The following is a 22,225-nucleotide window of genomic DNA, read 5'->3' as shown; positions in this document are numbered from 1 at the left end:
AGTGAGGGAAAGGGCAAGGGCATGAAATGTAATGCTATGAGTGTCTGAACAGTGCTTGGAAGTATTTAAAGGATCAGGATGTGTATATGGTCATGTCATGTGGTATCTAGCAAGAAGAATGAAATGCTAAATGAAACTCAGCAGAAAAAAATAGGGCATCAAACACTGTCTAAATACAGAACTTTCAAATACAGATAGGATTAAATGTAAGGTTGTTACAAAAAGTTCATTTGGGCAGCAGCAAGTCATCACTTTCATTTTAGGCTGTTGTTTACCCAGCCAATTTTTAAAGTGATTTTGCAATGCTGTTGACTTAATGGAAGCCATATCTGCATGGGCAAAAGTATCTAAGTAAATACGTGCATAACAATGCTAAAGGATTGTTTAGATACATATCACATGGTTTATTAGAAGCAGGATACATTGTGAGATTAAAAAGGATTGAGATGTGTAAGCACTGGAAGTGGTGAGCTGCAGGAATCAGTGGTGATCCACACTATTCCCTGCAGCCTTCCAGTGCCAATCCCATGTGTGAGGACATGACTGACAGAGCTGCACTGAGGAAAGGGTACAGCCAGGGATATCATGGGTGCAGCCCTTGCTCCCACTGCAAGAGATGGAGCTTAGAGCTTCATTTGGATGGTCTGGAGCAAGTTATGTTGGCCAAAGCAGAATTTTGTTGGCATAAGCTGAATTTTGCTGGCATGTGACGTATACATGATAGGTGTGCTTTGCCTTCAGAGAATTGCTAGAATTGTGTAGAGAGAATGGCCTGGAGCTACTGGGTAGGTAGTGGTATGCCTGTACCTGCAACATACTTTGGTATAAAGAGATTTTGATATAAGCCTCTCAAATTTTATTTTTATTGCAATGATATTTATGTGGTATTTACCCTTTCCTATCCTCACCACAATTTCCTGACTGAAAGCAAGATCTGAAATTACTTTGCTGAAGGACAAAGTCCCATCTTCTGTGCTTGAACAATCTGCCTTGTAAAGAAAAGGCCCTGGCTCCCTGTCCTTCAGGACTCCACAAACAGAATCAAACCTGCCTCCTGCCCCTCTTTGTGCTTCCCTTCCCACACATGTATTTCCTGGGTCAGCTGGAGGAAATTTGGGAGTTTCCCCATGCACATGTACTCTTGTGTCCCAGGGCTTTTCTATACAGAGGGCTTCTTTCAAAGCAAAATGCAGTATGAGGATTTATAGTGCTATAAACTCTTGGTAAGATAGTAAACTGTCCACAAATACTTCATTAACTCCACAGCTCATAGAACTACTTGTGTCCCTGTTTAGACTGAGCACACAACACCAGGTATCCATTTATTTTTTCAGGAAATGTGGCTTTTATACATGTGGGAGGATGCTCATTTATACCTGTTAGTTATCTGTATATTCAATTTACCAGAAAAAAAAAAAATGCATCCCAGAACTTTAGGAACATACTCTTACCTACAATGGCCATTTTTCAGAATAATGTATTTGTAGAATGATTTATTACATTTCTCTTCACCATCCTACTTTATATGCTTCACTATGCTCTTTGTAAAAGTACTTCCTCCATAACTGTAAATCTGCCTGTGCATATGACTAAGTCCTCTTTGGTTGTTATTTATTATTTGTATTGCAGCAGTACTTAAAGGTTTTATTTATAGAGGTATTTACCTGTATTGGTTATGTGGCTATATACATTTTTTTTTTTTTAGAATTCATATTACTACAGTGCCTGAAAATGTGGCACTGGTTAATTTATCCTCACAATATGGAGTTAGTATGACTAAGGCATTATTATTCCGTGTTTTACTGTGGGAAAACTGAAAAATAAAGGGTCCACTTATGCTGATCCCTTTGTGCTTCTCCATAGGAAGCTCACGAGGGCTGCCTTAGGCAGGATCTCTGTATTGGCAGCCACACTACAGGCCTTTTTGGTAACTTTGAAAATGCCTCAGACATGTCCACGCTGCACAAGGCATCCTTGGGAATGAGAACTGTCCAACAAGTCCTTGGATCATGCCATGGCCCCATTTAGCCTTTGCTGTAGCTCTTTGTACCTCTGCCTCATACTTATTGTTCCTTATCCATGTAAATCCATGTGCTGAAATGCAGGTGGAAATGATAACTACTGAGCACAAGGATAAAAGAACAATCCAGAGGCTCCACACAGATCTAAGGGAGGGAAAATAAAGACATTTTTCTATGGGTTATGAGAGCCTTGGTCGTGTTGGCGTCTCTCTGGCATCAGACACGTGCCAGGTTATCTGTGATTGCCAAAATTGTTGTGTTTCTGAAGTCCATGGCTCCTGCTCTTACTGTGTGTTACTACTGCTGCTCAGTTGTATTTTTCTTTAGATCTGTGTTGATCAGGGATGGCTGATGAATTTCAAGATATTGAAGAGATTTGTTGGGGGCTTACTTGAGCTTTGTTTTATCGGTCACTGGTTGGATTCTGGATGTCTATCCTGGAGGAACAGAGCAATGACTGCTCTGTGTGGGTAACAGTTCCCATTGATGTTCCATATATTGTTCTGGTTTTTATGGTTTCCTCAAATGTGAAACAAGGCTGGGTTTCCTGCTGGGGCCTTATCAGGACTCTGAGCTTTCTGCTTTTGCTGGTCTATGAGAGCAACCTGGAGTGGTAACAGTGTTCTGTTCAAAGTAACAACAGAGGAGAAAACTCCACAGAAAGGCAGTGATGTGGAGATTTTGAACAGGTAAGTACTGACCATGCCATCATGGGTACAGAGTTGTTGTAACTCTGGAGGAATTCTGAAGTATGATCCTATTAGAGTGTACCTTCAGGAGATATGTGAAAATAGAGGAGAGGTGACCTAGCCAAATTAAATTATGTCCTGGTTTAGGGCAAATTTGAGAGAAAAACCTCCAAAAGGGTTCCTCTTGAAAGCAGATTCAAGTGGCCCCTCATCTAAGTGGTTCAGGGAAATATTTCCTTGGAGAAAAATGGAAAAAACTTGTTTATTTAACAGGCAAAGCATTCACCAGCACAAAAAAAATGGACACTATTAAACAATAAAACCTCTTGCCGCTCCAAAGAGATGCCAAACTCAGGAGGCCCCTCCATGGGCTGCAGCTCAGCTCACTCAGTCTCTGTCAGTCCCTCCAGGGCTGGAAATGCCCCGGCCCAGGCCCGGCCCGGTGCCCACAGCTGGAGCTGCCGGTGCTCTGCTGGGTGTTCTGTGCAGAGCAGGGTTAAACAGGCCCAAGGAAAAGAAAAACCACAGTCCAGGGAACTTCTCTGCCTCAGGTAGCCAAAAACTAACTAAAGGCAAAGGAGAGCTCTGTCCTGCTGTCTGTCTGTCCACAGACAACACAATCCAGGACCAGGATGGAGCAAGTGCAGTTCCTGAAAACAAACTCTGCACTTTTTCTCTCCTCCTTGTTCTCAGAACCATCTTAAAGGTGCAAAACTTATTTCTGGGCCAAACAGATGAATGAGGATACAAGCATAATAAAGTCACCCCAGGACAGAATAATAATGAAGAAAACCACCCAGAGAGTAGGAACTCCAAGGATTTACCACTCCACTCACCATCCAGTGATCAGTTCTTGCCATTGGGGCCCAAGTTTTAACTCTACCATTAGAATGTTCTAAAGAACATGGTAATTTTAGGAAGTGGGTTATAGAGTGTGTGTGAGAGATTCTGCTTGTATCTGCACCCTCTTAGTTGCAGGTTCATTAAGGGAGGTTCATTAATTTACTCCATATTTAAATGTGGGTATCTAACAGCAGGATTTGGCCTTACCACTCTGATATATACAGCATAAAAGCACTTTAAAATTTGTATTTCTTGCTAAATAGCATAAAATTACATCCTTTCAGGTTAATTAAACCATTTCTCAATGCTGGTTGCTGTTGATGGTATATTTAAATGTCAGACTCACAATAAGCACTTATGCTTCCTGATGATAAATGGCTTCCTTTTAAAATATCCCGTATGTGTCAATGCATCCAAAGCATGTGGATTTCTTTTCTGCTCAATCTGCATTCCCATTTGGTCTGCATTAGGGTTCAGACACCCAAAGACTGAATAAAGACTGAAAAGACAAAATTCAGGAACTGAATAAAACCTCATCAGGCCCTATATAGTATTCATTACACAGCCAAAAAATTTTCAATGAAGGCAGCAGAATATTCAGCAGGAAAGGGTAGGTAAAAGTGGACTTACACTGACTGTCAGAAACTTTGTTGTAAAAATCTAAGAGCAACTTTTCCAAATTTATTTCTCTGAGAACTGGCAAACAAACACCCTGCTGGAAGAAAATGAATGACCAGGGAATGTGGGGTTGATAAGGAATGGTGTCAGGATGGGTTCTTGTTTCGGCATCCAAATGATGATTTATTGAAAACAGGATACCACTTTTAACACAGTTCAGAGACAAGAACCCAGATGGGCTGAGGGTCCAGGATTATATGTGGGATAAGAGGGGATGGTTCAGAGGATCAGGGTCCAATGGGAGTAGGGCAAAATGGTGCAAGGTGTGGTTAAAAACAGGGAGAGCCTTTGGGGATTGACTGGGCAGAGCAATGTGACAAATCAGGGCCAATGGGGATTCAGGGAAGGGAGAACAGTCGAGCAGACATACAAAAATGGAAATAGGGGCTGAACAGGGGGCAGGGCCAATGGGACACCACAACTCACAGGGAATTAACATAAGAATGCAGAGGCTTGTGAGAAAGAGGCTTTTCTCACCCTAACTTTGGGGTGCATTGTTTATTGTAATGCCTCCAAAGTTGAGGGATGGTTTAGTCACTGATTCTTTGGCCTCCAGAAGGGAATAATTGCGAGTCCCAGTTTCTGGAGACCAGACAATACAATGGTTGTTGTCTTAGCATTTGTGTCACTGAACATCCCATGTGCAGTGGGGTGTAGGAATGGACATGCTGCTAAGTATTTGTGGAATGGATTTTCTTCCTGTGAGTGTCTGAGAAGTGTCTCAACTGAGCAACACAAGCAGAAGGAGATTAACTGAAAACTGCTTTAGTTTTGTCAGTGGTTCCTGGTCCTGCAGAAGAATGATGGAGCTGTCAGCGCGTTTGTATTTCCTTATAACCAGAAGTACTTCATTGTCCTGTCTATAGAGAACCAAACAGAAGAGACCAGGTTAAAGGAGGGAAATGCAATTGCTCCAATTTCATGCCTTTTCTTGGGAGCAATTCTAAATGCCTATAAAATAAAGTCTTAAAATTTAGGAAGATAAAATTGTAGAAGCATGGGCAGCAGGGGAGGGGGTTTTCTGCCCCTCTGCCCTGCTCAGGTGAGATCTCACCTGCAGAGTTGCCTCCAGCCCAGGAACCCAGCACAGGAAGGACCTGGAGCTGCTGGAGCAAGTCCAGAGGAGGCACCAAGATGATCAGAGGGATGGAGCAGCTCTGCTGAGATGAAGCCCAGGGAGAATCCAGATTGCTCAGCCTGGAGAAGAGAAGCTTTGCAGGGACTTAATTGTCTGAAGGAACCAACAAGGAAGGTGAAGACAGAGTTTGGACAGGGGTGTGGAGTGACAGGACAAGGGACAATGGCTTCAAACTGACAGAGGGTTAGATGAGATACCGGGAAGAAATTTCCCCCCATAAGGGTGGATGAGGCACTGGCTCAGGTTGCCCAGAGGAGCTCTAGCTGCAGTATCCTTGGAAGTGCCCAAGGCCAGGCTGGATGGGGCTGGGAGCAGCCTGGTCTGTGGAAGGTGTCTCTGCCCATGGCAGGAGGTAGGATGGGGTAAGCTTTAAAGGTCTTTTCCAACCCAACCCTTCCTGGAATTCTGTGATTCTGTGAATATATAGGCAGGCCCCTTATGGAAGTTTCTGTGGTATTTTCATACATCTTTATATATTATCCATACAAACAAAATTCTGAGTCCCTTATTCTGATGCTGAGGGTTTGTAGCACATGATTGTTTTGACGTTAATCAGAGTAGCTCCCGTGGAGAGCTTTGATTCACTTCAGAATTGCAAAGAACGCTCTAAAAATGATAATACACTGTAGCTATTTCATTGTAATTGGAGGCTGTCTGTGCTTCACAGAAATTATCAGTCAAGCATTCCTGAAAATGTCAGAATTTTCAAGTTATTTCTATTTAAAATGGAGGACCAAGAATGTGAGGGGATGGATAGAAAATTTGAGGGCTGTGTGATTCAAACTTGAAGTGCAGTTTGTAATAGTGAAAGATGATCAGCTTTGGGGCTGGAGAAGTCATCTCCTAGGTATTTTTCTAAATTACAGGATGCATAAATAGGTCTACTTATTCTACATATGCCATTACTTTAATAAAAGGCACCACTTAAGGAAATGAAAGGCTTTGGAATATTGCTAAATGTCTTAGTTCCATTTATAGTTTAAAGGTGAGGTTTTCCCATTATGTTCAGAGTTTGTGACATAGTTGAATAATTTACAGGAATCTGTTTGATACCAGACTGCAAATTCTGTATTTTCCTCTTTCAATGTTCATATTGTAAATACAGGCATGATAAGATCTCCTATTGGTGTTCTAAGTATATCAGGATTTGGCAATTGGTCTGCTGCTAATCTCACAGTGTGCATTTATGTCTATATTGAAATTGATTGGAAAAATGTATCAGGAAATACTGATCTTCAGCTATTTCACGTATAAATGTGGAGGGGTTGGTGAGAGAGATGAGTGAGACAGTAGATGCTGTAAACACAGAGTGCTGATGGATACTCAAGTAGTAAATAGAACTATCTTAGAAGTAACTCCTGACAGTAATAAAGGCAGTAATTCTATTTCATCTATGGATTTAATGAGTAGATAATAAACTTGTTTCACTTCGCAATATAAGTGGTGTTTATGTTATATTAATATTTATTAGTACTTATTGATGCTAGGGTTTAGTTGTTCTCTTTTCCTCACATCACAGCCATTTCATTAAAATTCAAGTTAAATTGCTACACAATAAGCAATTAAAAGTGTTTGTGTGTGTGAGAGAGAGAAGGAAGTAATCTGTGTGTGGAGGTATTCCTATGGAGAAGGACAGACCCTCCCTGACAAGAGAGTTGTGCTCCAAGTGATGGATTCTGTTTGCACTAGTTAAAAAATTTGGTTCTTTGAATGCATATTTCAACCCACAGGCACTGTTTTGCTGTTCATATAAGAGTGGCTTGGATGGGTTTCCTGCCTTTTAACGGTGTGTTTATGTATCCCTTGCTTTGACTGTGGGCAGTGCCTCTTCAGGAGTGGGATTGTGCACTATGTTAAATGGCCTTTTTGTGTGACATGTGAAGGACTGCCAACTTGGAGGGTAATGTGAGTCACAAAGTGCCTGATCCAAATTTAACCAAATTTGTTCATCTCTAAATTTAGAGAATAGCTGAATGGCAAGACAGATATATTTCAGTTTCCATCAGTGACAAGGACAGAGTGTTGGCGGATGCCTGTTAAAAGCTATAGGGTGTGTTTTTGATACTCATATATGTGTGTATGGGTGGGAAAAGACTGGTTACTTTTACTTATCATGAGCCTGTTTCTTCTTTGGCTGCTTTTAAATCACTCTTGGGCTTGATGTTTCTTCTGTGCAGACAATTCTTGTGCAGATGGTATGCTGTGGTCTTGAGTCGTGTTTTTGTCCTCTTGAGTAGAAAGACTTGCATTGGAATTGGATTTTTGTCCTTATGAAAACTGAAATATAAACCCTTTTAAAATAAGGCAGGCACCAGGCAAGGTAAGACAAACCAAAATTCTTTTTGTTGATCTTACAATCAGGCATCAATATCAGTGATTTCAGAAAACTATTTCAAGTTTATCCTCTATTTGAGCATAACCCTGAGTTAACATGTATATAATTCACATGTCTTCAACAACATTAGTCATATCCATGTATGAGTTCATATTTCCCTGCTTTTCTATGCTGGGGTCTTAATCTTTTGACTGTTTAAATTCTGTGGCTAAATATTGTCCTTGGAGATTTGACAAGTTAAGGCAAGACCATCCCCTCTGCTTTTGTGCAAGGCATTTTGTTAATGGGTATGATTGTTTGTGTGGGGGGTTTTCTCCATGAGATCTTTATTAAAGACATTTATTTAGCCTTTTTTTCTTGTTTTATTTTATTACAACCCCAGTTCAATGACTTGTGTCATCAAATTTGCACATGTAGGATATTGCAAACAATTTGATTGTTGCATCCCTCACTGAATCAAGCAATGAAACTGCCTGGGTTGGAGATGTGTTTCTTTTTATTTGCAGGATCACTGCAATAGCAGTGACTGAATAGGTAATACCAGAATGTGAATGACAGCTTTGATAGAACTAAAGCAACATTTTGCTTCCTGTAGTTTGCTGAACTGGTAATGATGATTTAAGGGTTTTACCTGAAATATTTACTATCCTTCTGGGTGTGAAATAAACCCACAAGTCAGCATTGTTTAATTTAATATAATATTAATTTTTCTTTGAATTATCTCTTAGTACACTAAGATTTTTTAAAAGAAGGATATTGTAGACTAGCAGTAATAAGAATACTGTAGAAATTTGACAGAGATGCTTCAGGGATACTATGATTTTAGAAGACTTTGTATGGTAATTAGTTAGCATTTGCTCTAATGAAACCCCACAAACCAATTTGGTGTTTTCACTTTTTTTTTAGGGTGAAGCATTATATTATTTTCCCTCACATTTGACTTTTCACAATATAAGCCAATCCTCCATATTCTGTCAACATGTAGTTTTTAACCTTTCCTGTAATATGGGAAATTAGATATTGCATTTGTTATTATTGCTAGAAAAGGACTGCCCAAACTCCCTAATCAGTATGAGAAGATAAAAAGCTCCAGGTTTCTGCTGTATTTGTGGATTTGAGTGGGTTTCAAAGCCAGAGTAAGTGGCTTTGAACCATCGCTATGATGGCTCAGAATTATCAAGTCTTGAGGAATATGAGCTCTAACTCTCATTCTTCTAGCCTGAATCCAGAAATTGGTTTTGAATTTAGAAGTTATTACATGAATTTAGAAGTTATTACATGCAGAATTAATTTATATCTTGGCATATCATGACGTGTTTACACTTCAGTAAGTTTAAGTTTATAAGCCATAATAACACAGTATTTCTCAGCAAATTCTATGAGCATTGTCAAATGTGTGAGTTTGGAACATCTCCACTGAAGTCAGGTCTAGAGAAGCTTTATTTGTACCAGAAGAATTAATCTATATCACTAGCATGTCTTTCACTATTTTCCTAATGACTGTACAATAGGCTTGGCAAGCTATTAGTGCTTTTTGTTGTTGTTATTATTACTGCTATATTTTCTTTTAAAAGGGATGTTGTCATACTGTAATCTTCACATCCTGCAGCTGTGGTAGGACAGTGGTGCTTCAGTAGCTGCTGGGTCTGTTGGAGATTTTTACTCCTGCCTGAGCTCACTTGAGGGAGAGGTGTGAAACTGCTTTGTGTGACACTGTTCATACATTTTCCCTTTACTTGGGAATATTTCTGCAAACTGTGAATGCAGACTAAGTAATTTGAAAACATTAGTCATTAAAAACCAGATCAACCTGGAACAGCTGAGTAGTTAAACAGAAAACCTTTTATGAATCATCTGAGCAAGAAACTATAGGTGTGATCACAGATGCTGAGTCTTGCTTCAACTCATTGGCATTATGCTCATTTGTTCAGGAGGTGGAGATTTAATTAGTTAAATATGGTTTCTGAATAAGGCTACAAATCACGGAACAGGTATGTGCATGCTAATGCATTTAGCACACCCAAACTTTCTTTTTTTCTTTTTTTATTGTATTTTGATGCAGAAATTCGGAGTGTGGTCTAATGCCCGTGGAAAAATCCTAATAAAAATAATTTATACTTATATATAAAAAATATTTTTATAATATATTTAGAAATATTTTATAAATATTTTGATTGAAAAATGGTGCATTAGAAAAAAACTACTGACCAGTAAATATTATGGTGCAAATTGTGTTTAGGAATAGGCATTTGGCACAGATGTCTCCTTGTGTAAGTAATCAATGGGATTTCTGAAACAGGGAAAAATGTGGGCTGTATTCATTGTGTTTTCCTTTTTCCAGAAAACATACCTACAGTGTGTTCAGAGTTTGTATTTTTCAGTCCACCCAGATGGCAATGTGCAAGTGGCAAGAAGTAGAAGTAGTGGTTTGAAAATCCCATGGTAAAAGCAGAGATAAATTTGGTTTATTTGTTATATTAATATAATTCATATAATAATATATTTATTTATTATATTGAATATTAAATATTGTTTATTTATTTATTCTCTGGAAAGCCTGAGAAACACAGGAAAAGCAGAACATTGCTTGCTTCATCTCTGCATATTCTCTTCTGATACCTACATGAGATGTGTTACCACCTTGGGCTTCCTTGCAAATGAGTGGTGATGAAAGGGATGAGTACAAAAACCTCAGCAATAACTAAGAATTTGGTTTTCAAAGCAGGTGTGGAATTTAAGGTGATGCTTTGCCTCCTACTGATTGTGCCTACCCCCATGCAGAGAGAGCTGTTCCAGGACAAAAGTCCAAGTCATTAATAATTGGCTGTAAGGAAAGTTGTTTTAAATAGTATTTTTGGTGCCCAAAGAAAGGATAGTTTCAAAAATATTGATGTTTTGAAAAAGCAACAGGACATATGATTTCAATTGTCTACTTCATAACAATCATAAATTGCATATGCAAACATGATTAATGAATTCTGAGTAAAGGGAAAGGAAGTGGGGAGAACAAAAACTATTAAAACCTGTAAACCTTTACATTTCTATGAAATTCCAATTAAATTACTGTTTACACAAAATATGTATCTGAAGTAACAGCCTCTTTAGAATACCATGAAATGTGAAACTGATACCTTATTCCATCAGTTCATTGGAAATACCATGCAAAGTGATTTCACCAGATTTTGGAGAATGAAAAATTATTTCCATTGATTTTTATGCAAGTTGAGTCTAGAAGGAAAGAAAAAATGTGTATCTGAACATGTCTTAGAGGAGCATCAAAGTTCTGTCCAAAGGCCTGTTGCTTTTATTGGTGGACTCTGAAAACATGATCATATTCAGATGTTCAGGCGAGCTAGAGAACAGTTATCCAGGATTTGTGAGGAAAGGGGCAGTAAGTTTTAGGTCAAATCAACTTGGAGGCTGCACACAGTGCTTGGCATTTATGTAAAGCAAGCTTAATGTTGAATGCAGCATTCAAGTTGTAAAATGGATGTAGAATGGGTAAAAACCCCTGCAATTACTTCAGCGATGATCCATTCAGGTTAAGAATTTTCGTCTTTGCTGTTGCCATAGCAATCTGTTCCCCTGTCACTAGCACATTAAAAATCCATTCTGTAAAACTGTCGTTGCCAATATTGAACACATAACAGACAAAAAGATTTTTTTTAATAGCTTAGGTTCAACACGAAGAAGACCTAGATCTTAAAAAGATGCATATGTTCTTTAAAAAGAAGAAGATTAGTATTTCCATAATTCATTGCAGGAACACAGTATTTGTACTGCAGTATTGATGTCAGTATAAAATAATTTGCAAATAATCCAGCAATGTAGTGTCAGTTGAGCTCAAATAATTGAACTGTTCAGCTGAGATACAACAAACCCATATGTTCCAGAGTTAAACTCTTATTTTGGTAATGTGCTGTAGAACTGAATGTGTCTTTAACCTTCTGTTGCTGGTTGAGTCTGATTCTCTTTAGTGATTGACTGGAGTGATTTTATCCTGGTGTAATTCTGGAGTGGGAGAACAGTTATGTCTCCTAACAGCTTTACATCCGTGATGTAATCTTAAACTGCTCATGGACACAAGCTCTGCAATGAGTTTGTACAGAAAATTAATTGTAGCAATAAGTCCTTAAGCATTTGTTACTACATCTAAAGGAGGGGGGAAGGCAATTTATTATTCAAAATGACCATAGCAATGGTTTGACAAATGTAGGTACCCAAACTCATTAAAATGCAACTATTTTTCAATAGAGATACAATATGTAGATACATACATATATGTATGTGTGTGTGTGTATTCATTCAGGACTGAAAGGCAAAAGCTTGTTTAAATCACAAATGGTCCTAGATTTGAAAACTCAGGCATTGACTAAATAAATCATAACATAATAGCTGGAAACTGAATGTATGGCCCTTAGTGTGATCACTGATAATGTAGTTTTCATCTTTGTTTCCACTGCAGCATTCTTTTATCCTCTGAGCATCTCTAGACTTCATGCTTTGAATTCTTATTCTCTGCCCATGCCATACTTCTTTGTTTCACTTTTTATGTCTTCCACTTGCTACTCTCCTCACACTTCTATACCTCAGTTGTCTTTGAGAGCCTTTATCCTGGGATGGAGTTGATTTATTGCAGGAGAATCATAGGAGGTTCACAGAATATTCTGAGTTGAAAGGGACCCACAAGGATCATTGAATCCAACTCCTGTTGGTTACTCCTATAGTTACAATGCAGGGCATTAATAGAAATGGCAGTGATAAGTCATCATCCTTAATAACTGCACTTGGCAATATCTCTTAAATTTTTCATTTTCTTTTGGTTGAATGGGAGGAACTGTTTTTTGTTGTTTATTTTTCTTTTTATGCAACTGTGTCCTCTTGTTTGGGGACTTGGGCTGGTTTTCCTATTTTAAGTTATTCTCATTATTTTAGTGAATAAACTGGCCAGTGAAAAGGATGATTTCCTTTGGATCCCTTCACTTCTTTTTGCAATTTGAATGTGACCCTTTGGAAGGTGCTGCTGGATGACATTTACCCAACAGAGATCGCAGGTCCCCTCCACAGTGGGCCTGCTGCATTCCTGTCTGAGAGCACCTGTGGATTGCTGGATAAAACCATGTCCCTGACATGCCAGATCCCTGTCTGCCCGTGGAGGTGGCTGGAGACAGGAGCTGGGAAATGTCTTGTGTCCCAGTCACATGTGTTCATTATCCAGTAACTCTGAGCTGAGGGATGGAGTGGTTGAGCTTTCTGCCCCAGTCCAGGGCTGGAGGTTCAGGTGAGAGTTACCAAAAGATCCTGAACTCCCAAAATGCTTCTGGATGTAAAGTTTAGTGAATTAGACAGTAGGAAATATATTGGATGTATTTGTTCTTATTCGAAAAAAACCCCAACCGTATAAAGTAATGTCTGATTTAAATGCATACAATCAAACCTGAGGCAAAGTGAAATTTGGCTTTTCACTTCCCCATCCCTTCACATTATAGATGTTTCAGGGAGTCACCAGAAAAGCCCTAGACAAAGGAGAGATTCAGAAATATCTTTGACTTTTATGGACCTTTTCATTAAAATGCTTAGAGCTGTAAATGTAGAAATAAGAAATTCATTTATCTTTACAAAAGTGCTGCTATTCGGCACTCCTAAAATAGTCTTTTAAATTATTGTTTCTGCTTGTATCAATAAATCCATACAAAATGCTTAAAGGTCAAGCATTTCCAGAAAAAATGTCTTTTTAGCTTGTTAATTAGGAGTTTATAAGAATGTGCACAACCTTGCTCTTTGGATAAACTGGAAAAGAAGGAGGAGAAAAGAAAAAGGTCCCCATGGATAAAAACAATAGTGTGGAATTAGTGAGTGGCAAGTCTTTGCTCTATCAGTCTCACCATGGCCTGGACAGTCAGGGCATGAAAACAGGTGGCTCTGCTAACAGGAGGAACAAAATTTTTTTCTTCTGTTTTTTGGGGAGATGTCTTGATTAGTTACCTCCTGAAGCTGAGGGCCCAGCTTGAGCTGATGTATGAAGGGGAGTGTGAACAGGATTTGATATGTCATAGCCTGAGCCATGGGAAATTTGTCCAGCTCTCATTGTGTGGCCAAAGGCATCAGATAAAGACACTTGTGTTTTTATTTCCCATTTATTTTCTTGTTTATGTACAACTTGAACAAGAACAAAGCAGTGTAAATTGTACCCAGAGACAAACTGCCCACCCACCCATTCTGGCACCTCCTTCATTGCAGACAGCACAACTGGGGTTCCCTGTTTCATATACTTCACTTCTTTCACCCGTCATCATGGAGACATCCTGGTCTGCCTAAAAATTAGGCCATTTGGATGGAGGTCTCCATGCATGGATGAGATGAAGTTAATCAGTCACATGGATTAAACACTGGAATTTCCACCTGCACAAAGTCTAGCCCTGACCATTATCATTTCACCTCTAAATCTAGATTTTTTTAATCACTAAAAGGGAGACAATAATACTGACCTCAGCAAACATAAGAGATGAAATGTGTTACAGGAAAAGTACAGAGGTCATTGAATTCTTGAGTAGCTGAAGCCATTTATTGCCCAAGCTGGGAAGGAGTAACAAAACAATGTAAATAGTGAAAAATAAAATAGATTCTTACATCTCTCTCTATCTGAACATAGTGTAGTGCTGATATTAACATGAAATTGAAGTTCTGATTTTTTTCCTTGGCTATATGATTTCTATACTGAGATTGTTTCCTTGAATATTCAATGACAGATCCTTACTATAAAATCATTTGTAAAGGGAAGGTTGCATCTTTGTCACTGAAAATTTCATAACTTAAGAGTGCCATTATTTGGTTTTGTACTTTTGTGTTTGCTGCAGAACTGCTCCTTCAGGAAAATAAATCTGATTAAATTTTTAAAAGTGCAGGTGACAGAAGTGACAGTAGTTCCTTTCTCCGCTACCAACAGATGATTCCTCCTGACTCTGCCTTCCAGTGAAGCTGAGGAAACAGTGCAGAGTAGTTTTGTGGTGTTTCTTGTTTGTTCTCTCATTTCTTTTGTCTCAATCATTCACTGTTTTGAAACCTGAACCATAATTGGCCCAGTGAGGCACCCAGGGGCTGACATGACCTCCTTCCTCACAGGACAAACAGTCATTCTGTTCTGGATACTTGGTTGGATTTTATTTCCTGGAGATATTTAAGGTAATACAAGAGAAGAGCTTTTTTTCTCAGACATGGAGTTTACTGTGTATCTTAACAATTGATAACTCTATCTTACTTAACATCTCAGTAATTTGACTCTTATCTTTATAATCAATTTCCAATTTCATTCAGCGTCAGCTCTTTGTATTTTAATGGCATCACAGAATCATTAAGGTTGGAAAAGACATCCAAGATCATCAAGTGTAGCCTTGGACTGAACACCACCATGCCAACCACCGTGTATTTTGTTGTCCAGTTTGGAAATCTTTGCAAATCCTTGTGTACCTGTAGGAACATCAGAATGTGTGTTTGCAAGGTCAGAGGCAGCAGCCTTTAAAGTACAACTTTCCAGAAGGCAGAACTTTTTGTTTTAACTTTCTGTAGAGGGTATCTATGCAGCCCAGGAGAAGTAGTGATGCCCCTGGTACTTCCAAGTAGACCTTGGACATCACTGGTGGTGAAAGAAATCTCATTTGGGACAGTAGGAAAATATAGATCCTACTTGTGATAAGCTTTCTGTAGCATGAGTTGGAAAGTTCACTTTGGTATTTACCCTAAAAAATCTGAATCTGGCTGAATTGATTACAGTTTATGCCAATATTAAGCAGGAAGTTGTGATAAGTCTAATAAATGCCCACAGCAGCAGGTGCCAGCTCAATTTCTCCTTCTCCCCAGACTGCAGTGGTTCATCATGGTATTCTTGCTGATGTGTGAGGGCAATGAAGTTGTTTAATCAGATCCTTCCCCTTATTTTTAGTCCCTGTATCACCCTATAAGGAAACTGTGGCAGAAATACCCCCTTCTGTTCCTCTCCCTGCTGCCAGATCCCTAATTTCTAAAGGAAGGTGCAACTTACTTATTTTATCATCCAGGGATGGAAATGCTGCTCTCTCTGCCCCTCTTCTCTTGGCTTGAGACAGAATTTTAATGGAGTATATTTTTCCATGGATAATCCAGGGCACTGGTAATCCATGAGTACTCAAGAAAAATTGTCATGCATGTTTATAACTGTTCAGCTCTCCTTGTTGTTTTAATAGGCAAATTTTCAAATGTTAATCTTTCCTGAATATGCAGCATCACACCCCCAAATGTCTCTGACAGGAGTAGCAGAGGTAAAAATATAAATGCTGTAGGAGAAGTTTATTAAGAATATTCTGCCTGAATACACTTGTTATTTCTTATCAAACACTGGAGACAGAATGAAATAGACTGTTTTGCCACTCTGTGGGTGAGGTCTGAGGAGAACATATCAGTATGGATATGACACAGTTTCACTTTCCTTGAGCTGATTATGTTATAGTTTATTTTCTACTGACAAATTTCATTACCAGATTGAGGTAATAATAGCATATTTTATCTTGCTGGCTGTGATCCACAGTTAAATTTAGAGAAATTCAGTTGAATCTATATTTTTCTCCTTAATAGCTATTTCTAACAGCCTGGTAAGATTTTCTGTTTGGTGACTAAGTGTCTCTTGCTGTTATAATGACAGTCATATGCTTGCTTTTATTTCTGTATCATCCCAACAGTGATAACAAAATGCTAGATGAAAGTTACAAAACATTGCCTTAAGAATATTGGCCAGTTAACCAAAGTATTTTTAGAACTTTTGGTTAGAAGCTGTGTCTTCCCCATCCCTGGAAATGTCCAAGGCCATATTGGATGGGGCTTGGAGCAACCTGGTCTGGTGGAAAGTGCCCCTGCCCATGTTGGGGGTGAAATTGGGTGATCTTTAAGGTCCCTTCCAATCCAAGCCAGTCCATGATTTGGTGAAGTGAAATCAGGGATGAAAGACATTGAATGGGAAAAGTTAACTGGGAAAAGTTAACTGTCTTCTTTACATGTGTGGCCCAATCATAAATTTAAAAGTTATCTGCTTGTTCCATCCTATCTTAAATAAGCTTTGAATAAATTTGGTGTTCAACTAAGAAAAGGGTGAGTAACAAAAATAAGCATGGATAGTAATAAATGCTGTGTTGGCCCAAATGGGTGTCAGCTGAATGTTGTGTGCTGTAGTAGATTTATAGGCAGCTTTCCATTTTAATAATTCAGTATTTACTATTTCCTGAGCCACAGCAAATATCTCTTTGTGACCCTGGCTACCATGAAATGCATCATTGTACCAATACACATCACTGTGGTGCATTTCAGATCTATTTTGAAAACAGTTTGGTGCCTCCTAGAGAGCCTCCAGCCAGGGCAGCTGGGAAGGGAAAAAGAGCTGGAAGGGAACAGAGAGATTCTGTCTGGGAAAACTTTACAATTGCTTTAAGCTGTGTTCAAATGTTTTTCTTCCAACAGGCTTTGGGAACTATCACTGCAGTGCCCATTAAGGTTCCTCAGGTCAGCTCCTTGCAGAGGTTGGCAGGACAAGGACCAGCAGTGCTACCTCAGGTACAAAATACACTTTCAAATAGGGGGTTGTGTAATTTTGCACATATTCTCTGCTTCTGTCTACTGCCCAGGCCTGGGTGCATCAGCACACTGATTTTGCAGAGTTGTGTTTTTCTTCAGTCCATGAAAAAAATAATTCTTCTGGGTGTGTACTGATGGCACAATGAAAAGCTATAAAATGTAATGCAGATTCATCGTGGGAGAGCAAAATACATATGAATGTGAAATGTAAATTTATGCCTTAAAGTTGAATCACAAACCAAAGAAGTGAAAATCTGCAATTCTGTAATTAAAAGAACTGGTGGAAGTGTTAACCTTCCTGTTCAAGATTTAACCCCATGTTCTGTTTCACTGACTTATTTGTCTTGTTTATCCCAATACAAAGTTTTGTAACCAGCTAACCCAGGTGCCAGACTAAGTAAAGATTCTCTGAGCAAGAGTGAAAGGAGAGTTGCACTCACTGTTTTTTAAAATGTTTCAAAATGTCTTCTTTTCTGAATGCCAATCACTGTTTCTATAATTATGCACTTTATTCCCCATTTCAATCCTCTTTCTCAAAAATTTTGGATGTCATTTTCAATAGGCATTTTGCTGCAATTCTATGGTTTGCTGTTCACATTAATGATTATTAAGTATAAATATATTTCTCTCACTGTGGCTCTCACTGCTCTGGTCCGGGAAAACTGGAAACTTCAGATGGAAATATAAAAATTCCAGGAAGCAAGGCCATGTGATACCACACAGGTGTTATGGTAAAAACATCTTCTTCCTTGTAGTGTTGTGAAAACAAGCACCTTATAAAAAATTATTTTGCAAATTAAAGAGGTGCATATTATCTTCCAGTAGGAGCTGGAAATCATGCAGAATTAAATCCAGTCACAATCCATGTCATCAGCTTTTATTATTTTATTCATCAGACTTGGTCACTGACCAGGCTGGCCACTAACCTCCTTTTGTCGCCATAGGTGACAGGCAAGGCCCCACACCTTGCTCTGAGTTACTGGGACAGTCCTGCCATTCTAGGACTGACTTTTGGATAAGCAAATTCCGATCTCCTAAGCATACCACAAGTTGGGTCCAGCTGGGTTTTGGCACCTGCTAAAACCTTTACTTTGTTTCCCCATGTAACATCAAATTACTGGGACAGCAGAACCATATTCATCACTCTTCTACCAAGAATTTGGAATATTTCTCAGGGAATGAAAGCAGTGTCCAGACTCAGATGTTATCTATGGCTCAATATTGATCTGGAAGGGATGGAACCTTCCTCAATGTCCATCTCTGCCAAATCTAGTTGTGACAGTGAAGTTGTGACAAGTCTAGTTATGACAATGAAACCAGAGCAGCAAAGGCTTCTGTTTAGGCGTAAATATTACCATGCTGGCTGGACAGAAAGAGAGGACGAGAGGACTCATCAATTTTGAGGCCTCATCATGTCTAAAGGGGTTTGATATATTTAACACTTTTGTGCTCCTCATCTTGACAGCCTCTTTTGATTTACCCCTATGCAAACAAAAACATACCACACAAGTAAAACGAGGCATTTAACAAGAGTTACATAAAATAATGCATACAGCTTCCTTCATTTTCCACATTAGTACAGATACTTGTAATTTGTTTTGTTCATTTAAATGGCTTTATGATATGACCCCCTGGAAGCTTTTCCATCTGGGAAATGAAGTTTCAAAATTTGCACATTCACAAATGGCAGCAAAATCCCATCACTTAGAACTGCTAATTAAGTGGTGAGCAAACAAGCATTACTTACAAGTTCTTTGCACAATACAAACAATATTTTAGGCATTCATTATTTACCAAAACAAGCTTCTTTGGCTTGTTTTGTGTGTGTGTGGGGGGGGGGGGGGGGGGGTTGGTTTTTCTTTTTTCATTTGGGATTTTTTTGCTGCTTGTTTTTTTTCCTAATATGAAGGTATTTTTGCTTTCATCAAATAAGTGAGCTGTGATGTTTGAGAAGCTAATTCCAGATAGCCTTTCTCTTCTTACTTTGGTCTTTGGGGTCTCCAGCTGAGTAAGATGCTTTGAAACTGCAGACTCTCCACTGCACTCTAAGAAGAAAATCCTAGAGGTCCTCTGCTTAAACACTGTGGTACTCTGGAGCTATTCCTCTTCCTTATGGCACCATCTGCTCTAAGGAGGGAGTGGCATTCTCTCAGTTTGAGTTCCAATATCCAGCTGCAGAGCAAATATTCTGTTTATTTTAAACTGGTTTACAGACAAATCTAAGTCGCACTGTAGCCACCTAGAGGTAATGTGAAATGTGATTTTCTGTGCTTCAACAGGAAGATTTTAAGTGAAAAGGTGAAAATATTAAAATAAATCCCCTGTTTTATTGTCAGTAATTTGGGCCTAGTGCAATCCTCATTCAAATTAATGGAGAGACTGGGACATTTTGAATGGCAGTTAAATCAGATTACAATGCTATTTCCCTGGCCTGTCTTTCCAGTGCTGGTTGAAGGCACAGTTTGGGATGGCTTTGCTCATGATTCTGCTGCTTAGGGCAGAGCAGTGTCTGCATTGGAGGGATCACACAGGTTAGTGGTGAAAACAAACGGGTACTCACAGGGCCTTAGGTGAAATATGTGTGTTCCAGTCAACTCTGCCAAGTCCTGCTGTCAGACACTGCTTAGTTTTTATCTTTTGCAGTGATTTTATGTCTTAGGTTGGAAATGGGTGTGTGTATTCTATTCCTATCTGATGGGGCAGTTATCTTCTGTTAATTGGGCAGTTTTCTTTATCTCTTCCACAACCCATCCTCCCTCCTGGGAGATATCTTCTGTTAATGAGCCATTGAGTCTCACTGCATGGCTGATAAAATCCCAACATCCCATTGGGAGATGCTCCGCCCAGAGGGAGGAGCCAAGCATTCCTACCTGGATATAATCTGTAATTTGGAGGACCACAGCAGCTTTTTCCACTGGATTCCCAGAGGAGCAGCTCTTTCCCACTGGATTCTAAGGAAGACCAGGCCCATCTACACCACCACTGGATCTTCAAAGGAAAACTCCACCCTTTTACAGGATCCCTGCTCCAACAGAACCACCCCAGGCACTCGAGAAGGGCTGCAGCCGCCATTTCATTTGGACTGCTACCAACAGGGTGTCAGTCGTATTCTGACTGTCAGTGTTGTTTTGTATTATTGCATTATTTATTTTATTTTTATTTTCATTTTTTCCTTAATGAAGTACTGTTATTCATGCTCCCATATCTTTGCTGAGAGGCCCCTTAATTTCAAAATTATAACAATTTGGAGAGAGGGTTTTACATTTTCCCTTTCAGGGGAGGCTCCTGCCTTCCTCAGCAGACACCTGTCCTTTTAAACCTTGATACTTTAACATTAATTCAGTAGGGTCTGAATGTGGTCACTTGTCTGCCCTGGGACAAGCTCTGTTATCTTGGTTTGTGTTTATTCTTCACTGGGTACCGTGTGAGCCCAGCCAGAGTCTCCACGTGTTCCCAAATGTTAAAAACACAGTCCCATTTTAAAATTTCATGTTATAGTTCTCATGAAATTTCATCTCATAGTTCTCATAGTTTCATGTCACATTTCTACTGGTAGTTGCTGTTTTTCTTCACATGTGTACCAAACCCAGGTAGTGCTCCTGGCTTCCTTAGTAGTAGGGCTTCTGGAAGATTTCTTGGAAGGAAAACAACTCCTAGAGACAGAAATAAGTTTTGGGATGCCACTGTGTACTATAGAGGAAATAGGTTGGTCTGTGGCAAAGTTGGTCTGCTGCCCCCAGTGCTGGGATGGTCCTTCCAGCAGCCACCTCCCTACACCTCAAAAGAAAAAAGAGGAATTGTACATGCTTTCTCTTTCTTAATTGTACATGCTTTCTCTTTCACAGAGGTATCACTAACTATATCAATTGGCTTACCAGTATGTCTGTTTTCAGAGCCAGCCTGCAATTGGTTTGTCAGGCATGCAGGAAGATTCTAGCAGCTTCCCACAGAAAAATCACTTCTGTGACTGGCTTCTTCCCTTTTCACCAAAAAATCCAAGCCATGTAAAACCAACCCACTATTCAAAACATTGATAACATTTTTAATAAAGAGCTCCCACCTGACTGCCTTATGCCAACATCCGCAAAAAGCAGAGCTGGCAGATTCCCACTCAAACATCCTTCTCAGCAAAACATCCATTTCTGTAGTATCAAGCAGAGATGAAGGAGAAGAAAACTAAATTAGATTGTTTTGCCTTCTTAAAAAAACTGTCCAGGAGTTCTATTAGCTGCATGTCACCTCCTTTACACATAAGTTGGCAGTCCATGACTAACAACTGAAATACCAAATCATGGCAGGTACACAGCACCTGGGAGATGCCTGATTGAGTGCGTGCAATTGGAACACATGTGAAAATACTGCTGTGTGACTCCTGGGTTGTATTGTGTGTGAACTGAGACCAGGCTTTGTTTAGGGGCTTGTTGCAGTTCTGGCCTTGCTGAAGTCTGCTCAGTTTTGCTATTGGTTTTGATCAAACTAATGTCTCTTCCCTGGTCTACTCCATCCAGAGTAGCAGGACTGAAAATGTGGGCTGGAGCTGCTCCTTGGGTTTTGCCCTGCATTTCACAATGTCCTTCTGTATATTCACAGGCTAATATTCCAGGGATATGCTAAAGAGAGGGCTAAGTTGTATGTGAACATGGGATTCACTTATTCTGGGTCATCTTGCCTGGACTTTCTACAATGAGGAGTAACTTATTTTTTATGTAGCCCTATCAAGGGGAAGGAAGAAAAGAAAGAAATCTTCCCTGTGGGAAGAAATAAACTATGTTTATTTTGACAGTGGTCCTAGACCAGGCTGAAGATAATAGGAGCCTATTGGGAAAGGAACTAAACTGAACTCAAGTATTTGAGTGAGTGGGGCAACCTGGATTTTAGGGAGTGTCATCGCTATAAATTCAAGGAGAAAAATTTTTTTGTCTAA

The 22,225-nt window shown here is 39.4% G+C and overlaps 1 protein-coding gene across 4 annotated transcripts in view; it reads left to right on the top strand.

Moving 5' to 3' along the window:
• Positions 1–22,225, top strand: part of PHF21B (PHD finger protein 21B) — a 134,110-nt gene that overhangs the window by 80,301 nt on the left and 31,584 nt on the right. For all 4 annotated transcript variants that reach the window (XM_058023436.1, XM_058023434.1, XM_058023437.1 and 1 more), the window contains one exon: positions 17,188–17,280. In XM_058023436.1, coding sequence (XP_057879419.1) covers positions 17,188–17,280 — 93 coding nt within the window. The remainder of the gene's footprint in view (positions 1–17,187; positions 17,281–22,225) is intronic.

This window comes from Melospiza georgiana, chromosome 4 (assembly GCF_028018845.1).
Source record: "Melospiza georgiana isolate bMelGeo1 chromosome 4, bMelGeo1.pri, whole genome shotgun sequence".
Classification (NCBI taxonomy): Eukaryota; Metazoa; Chordata; class Aves; order Passeriformes; family Passerellidae; genus Melospiza; species Melospiza georgiana.
Note: the sequence above shows the minus strand (reverse complement) of the source record. Positions and strands in the feature narration are given on the sequence as shown.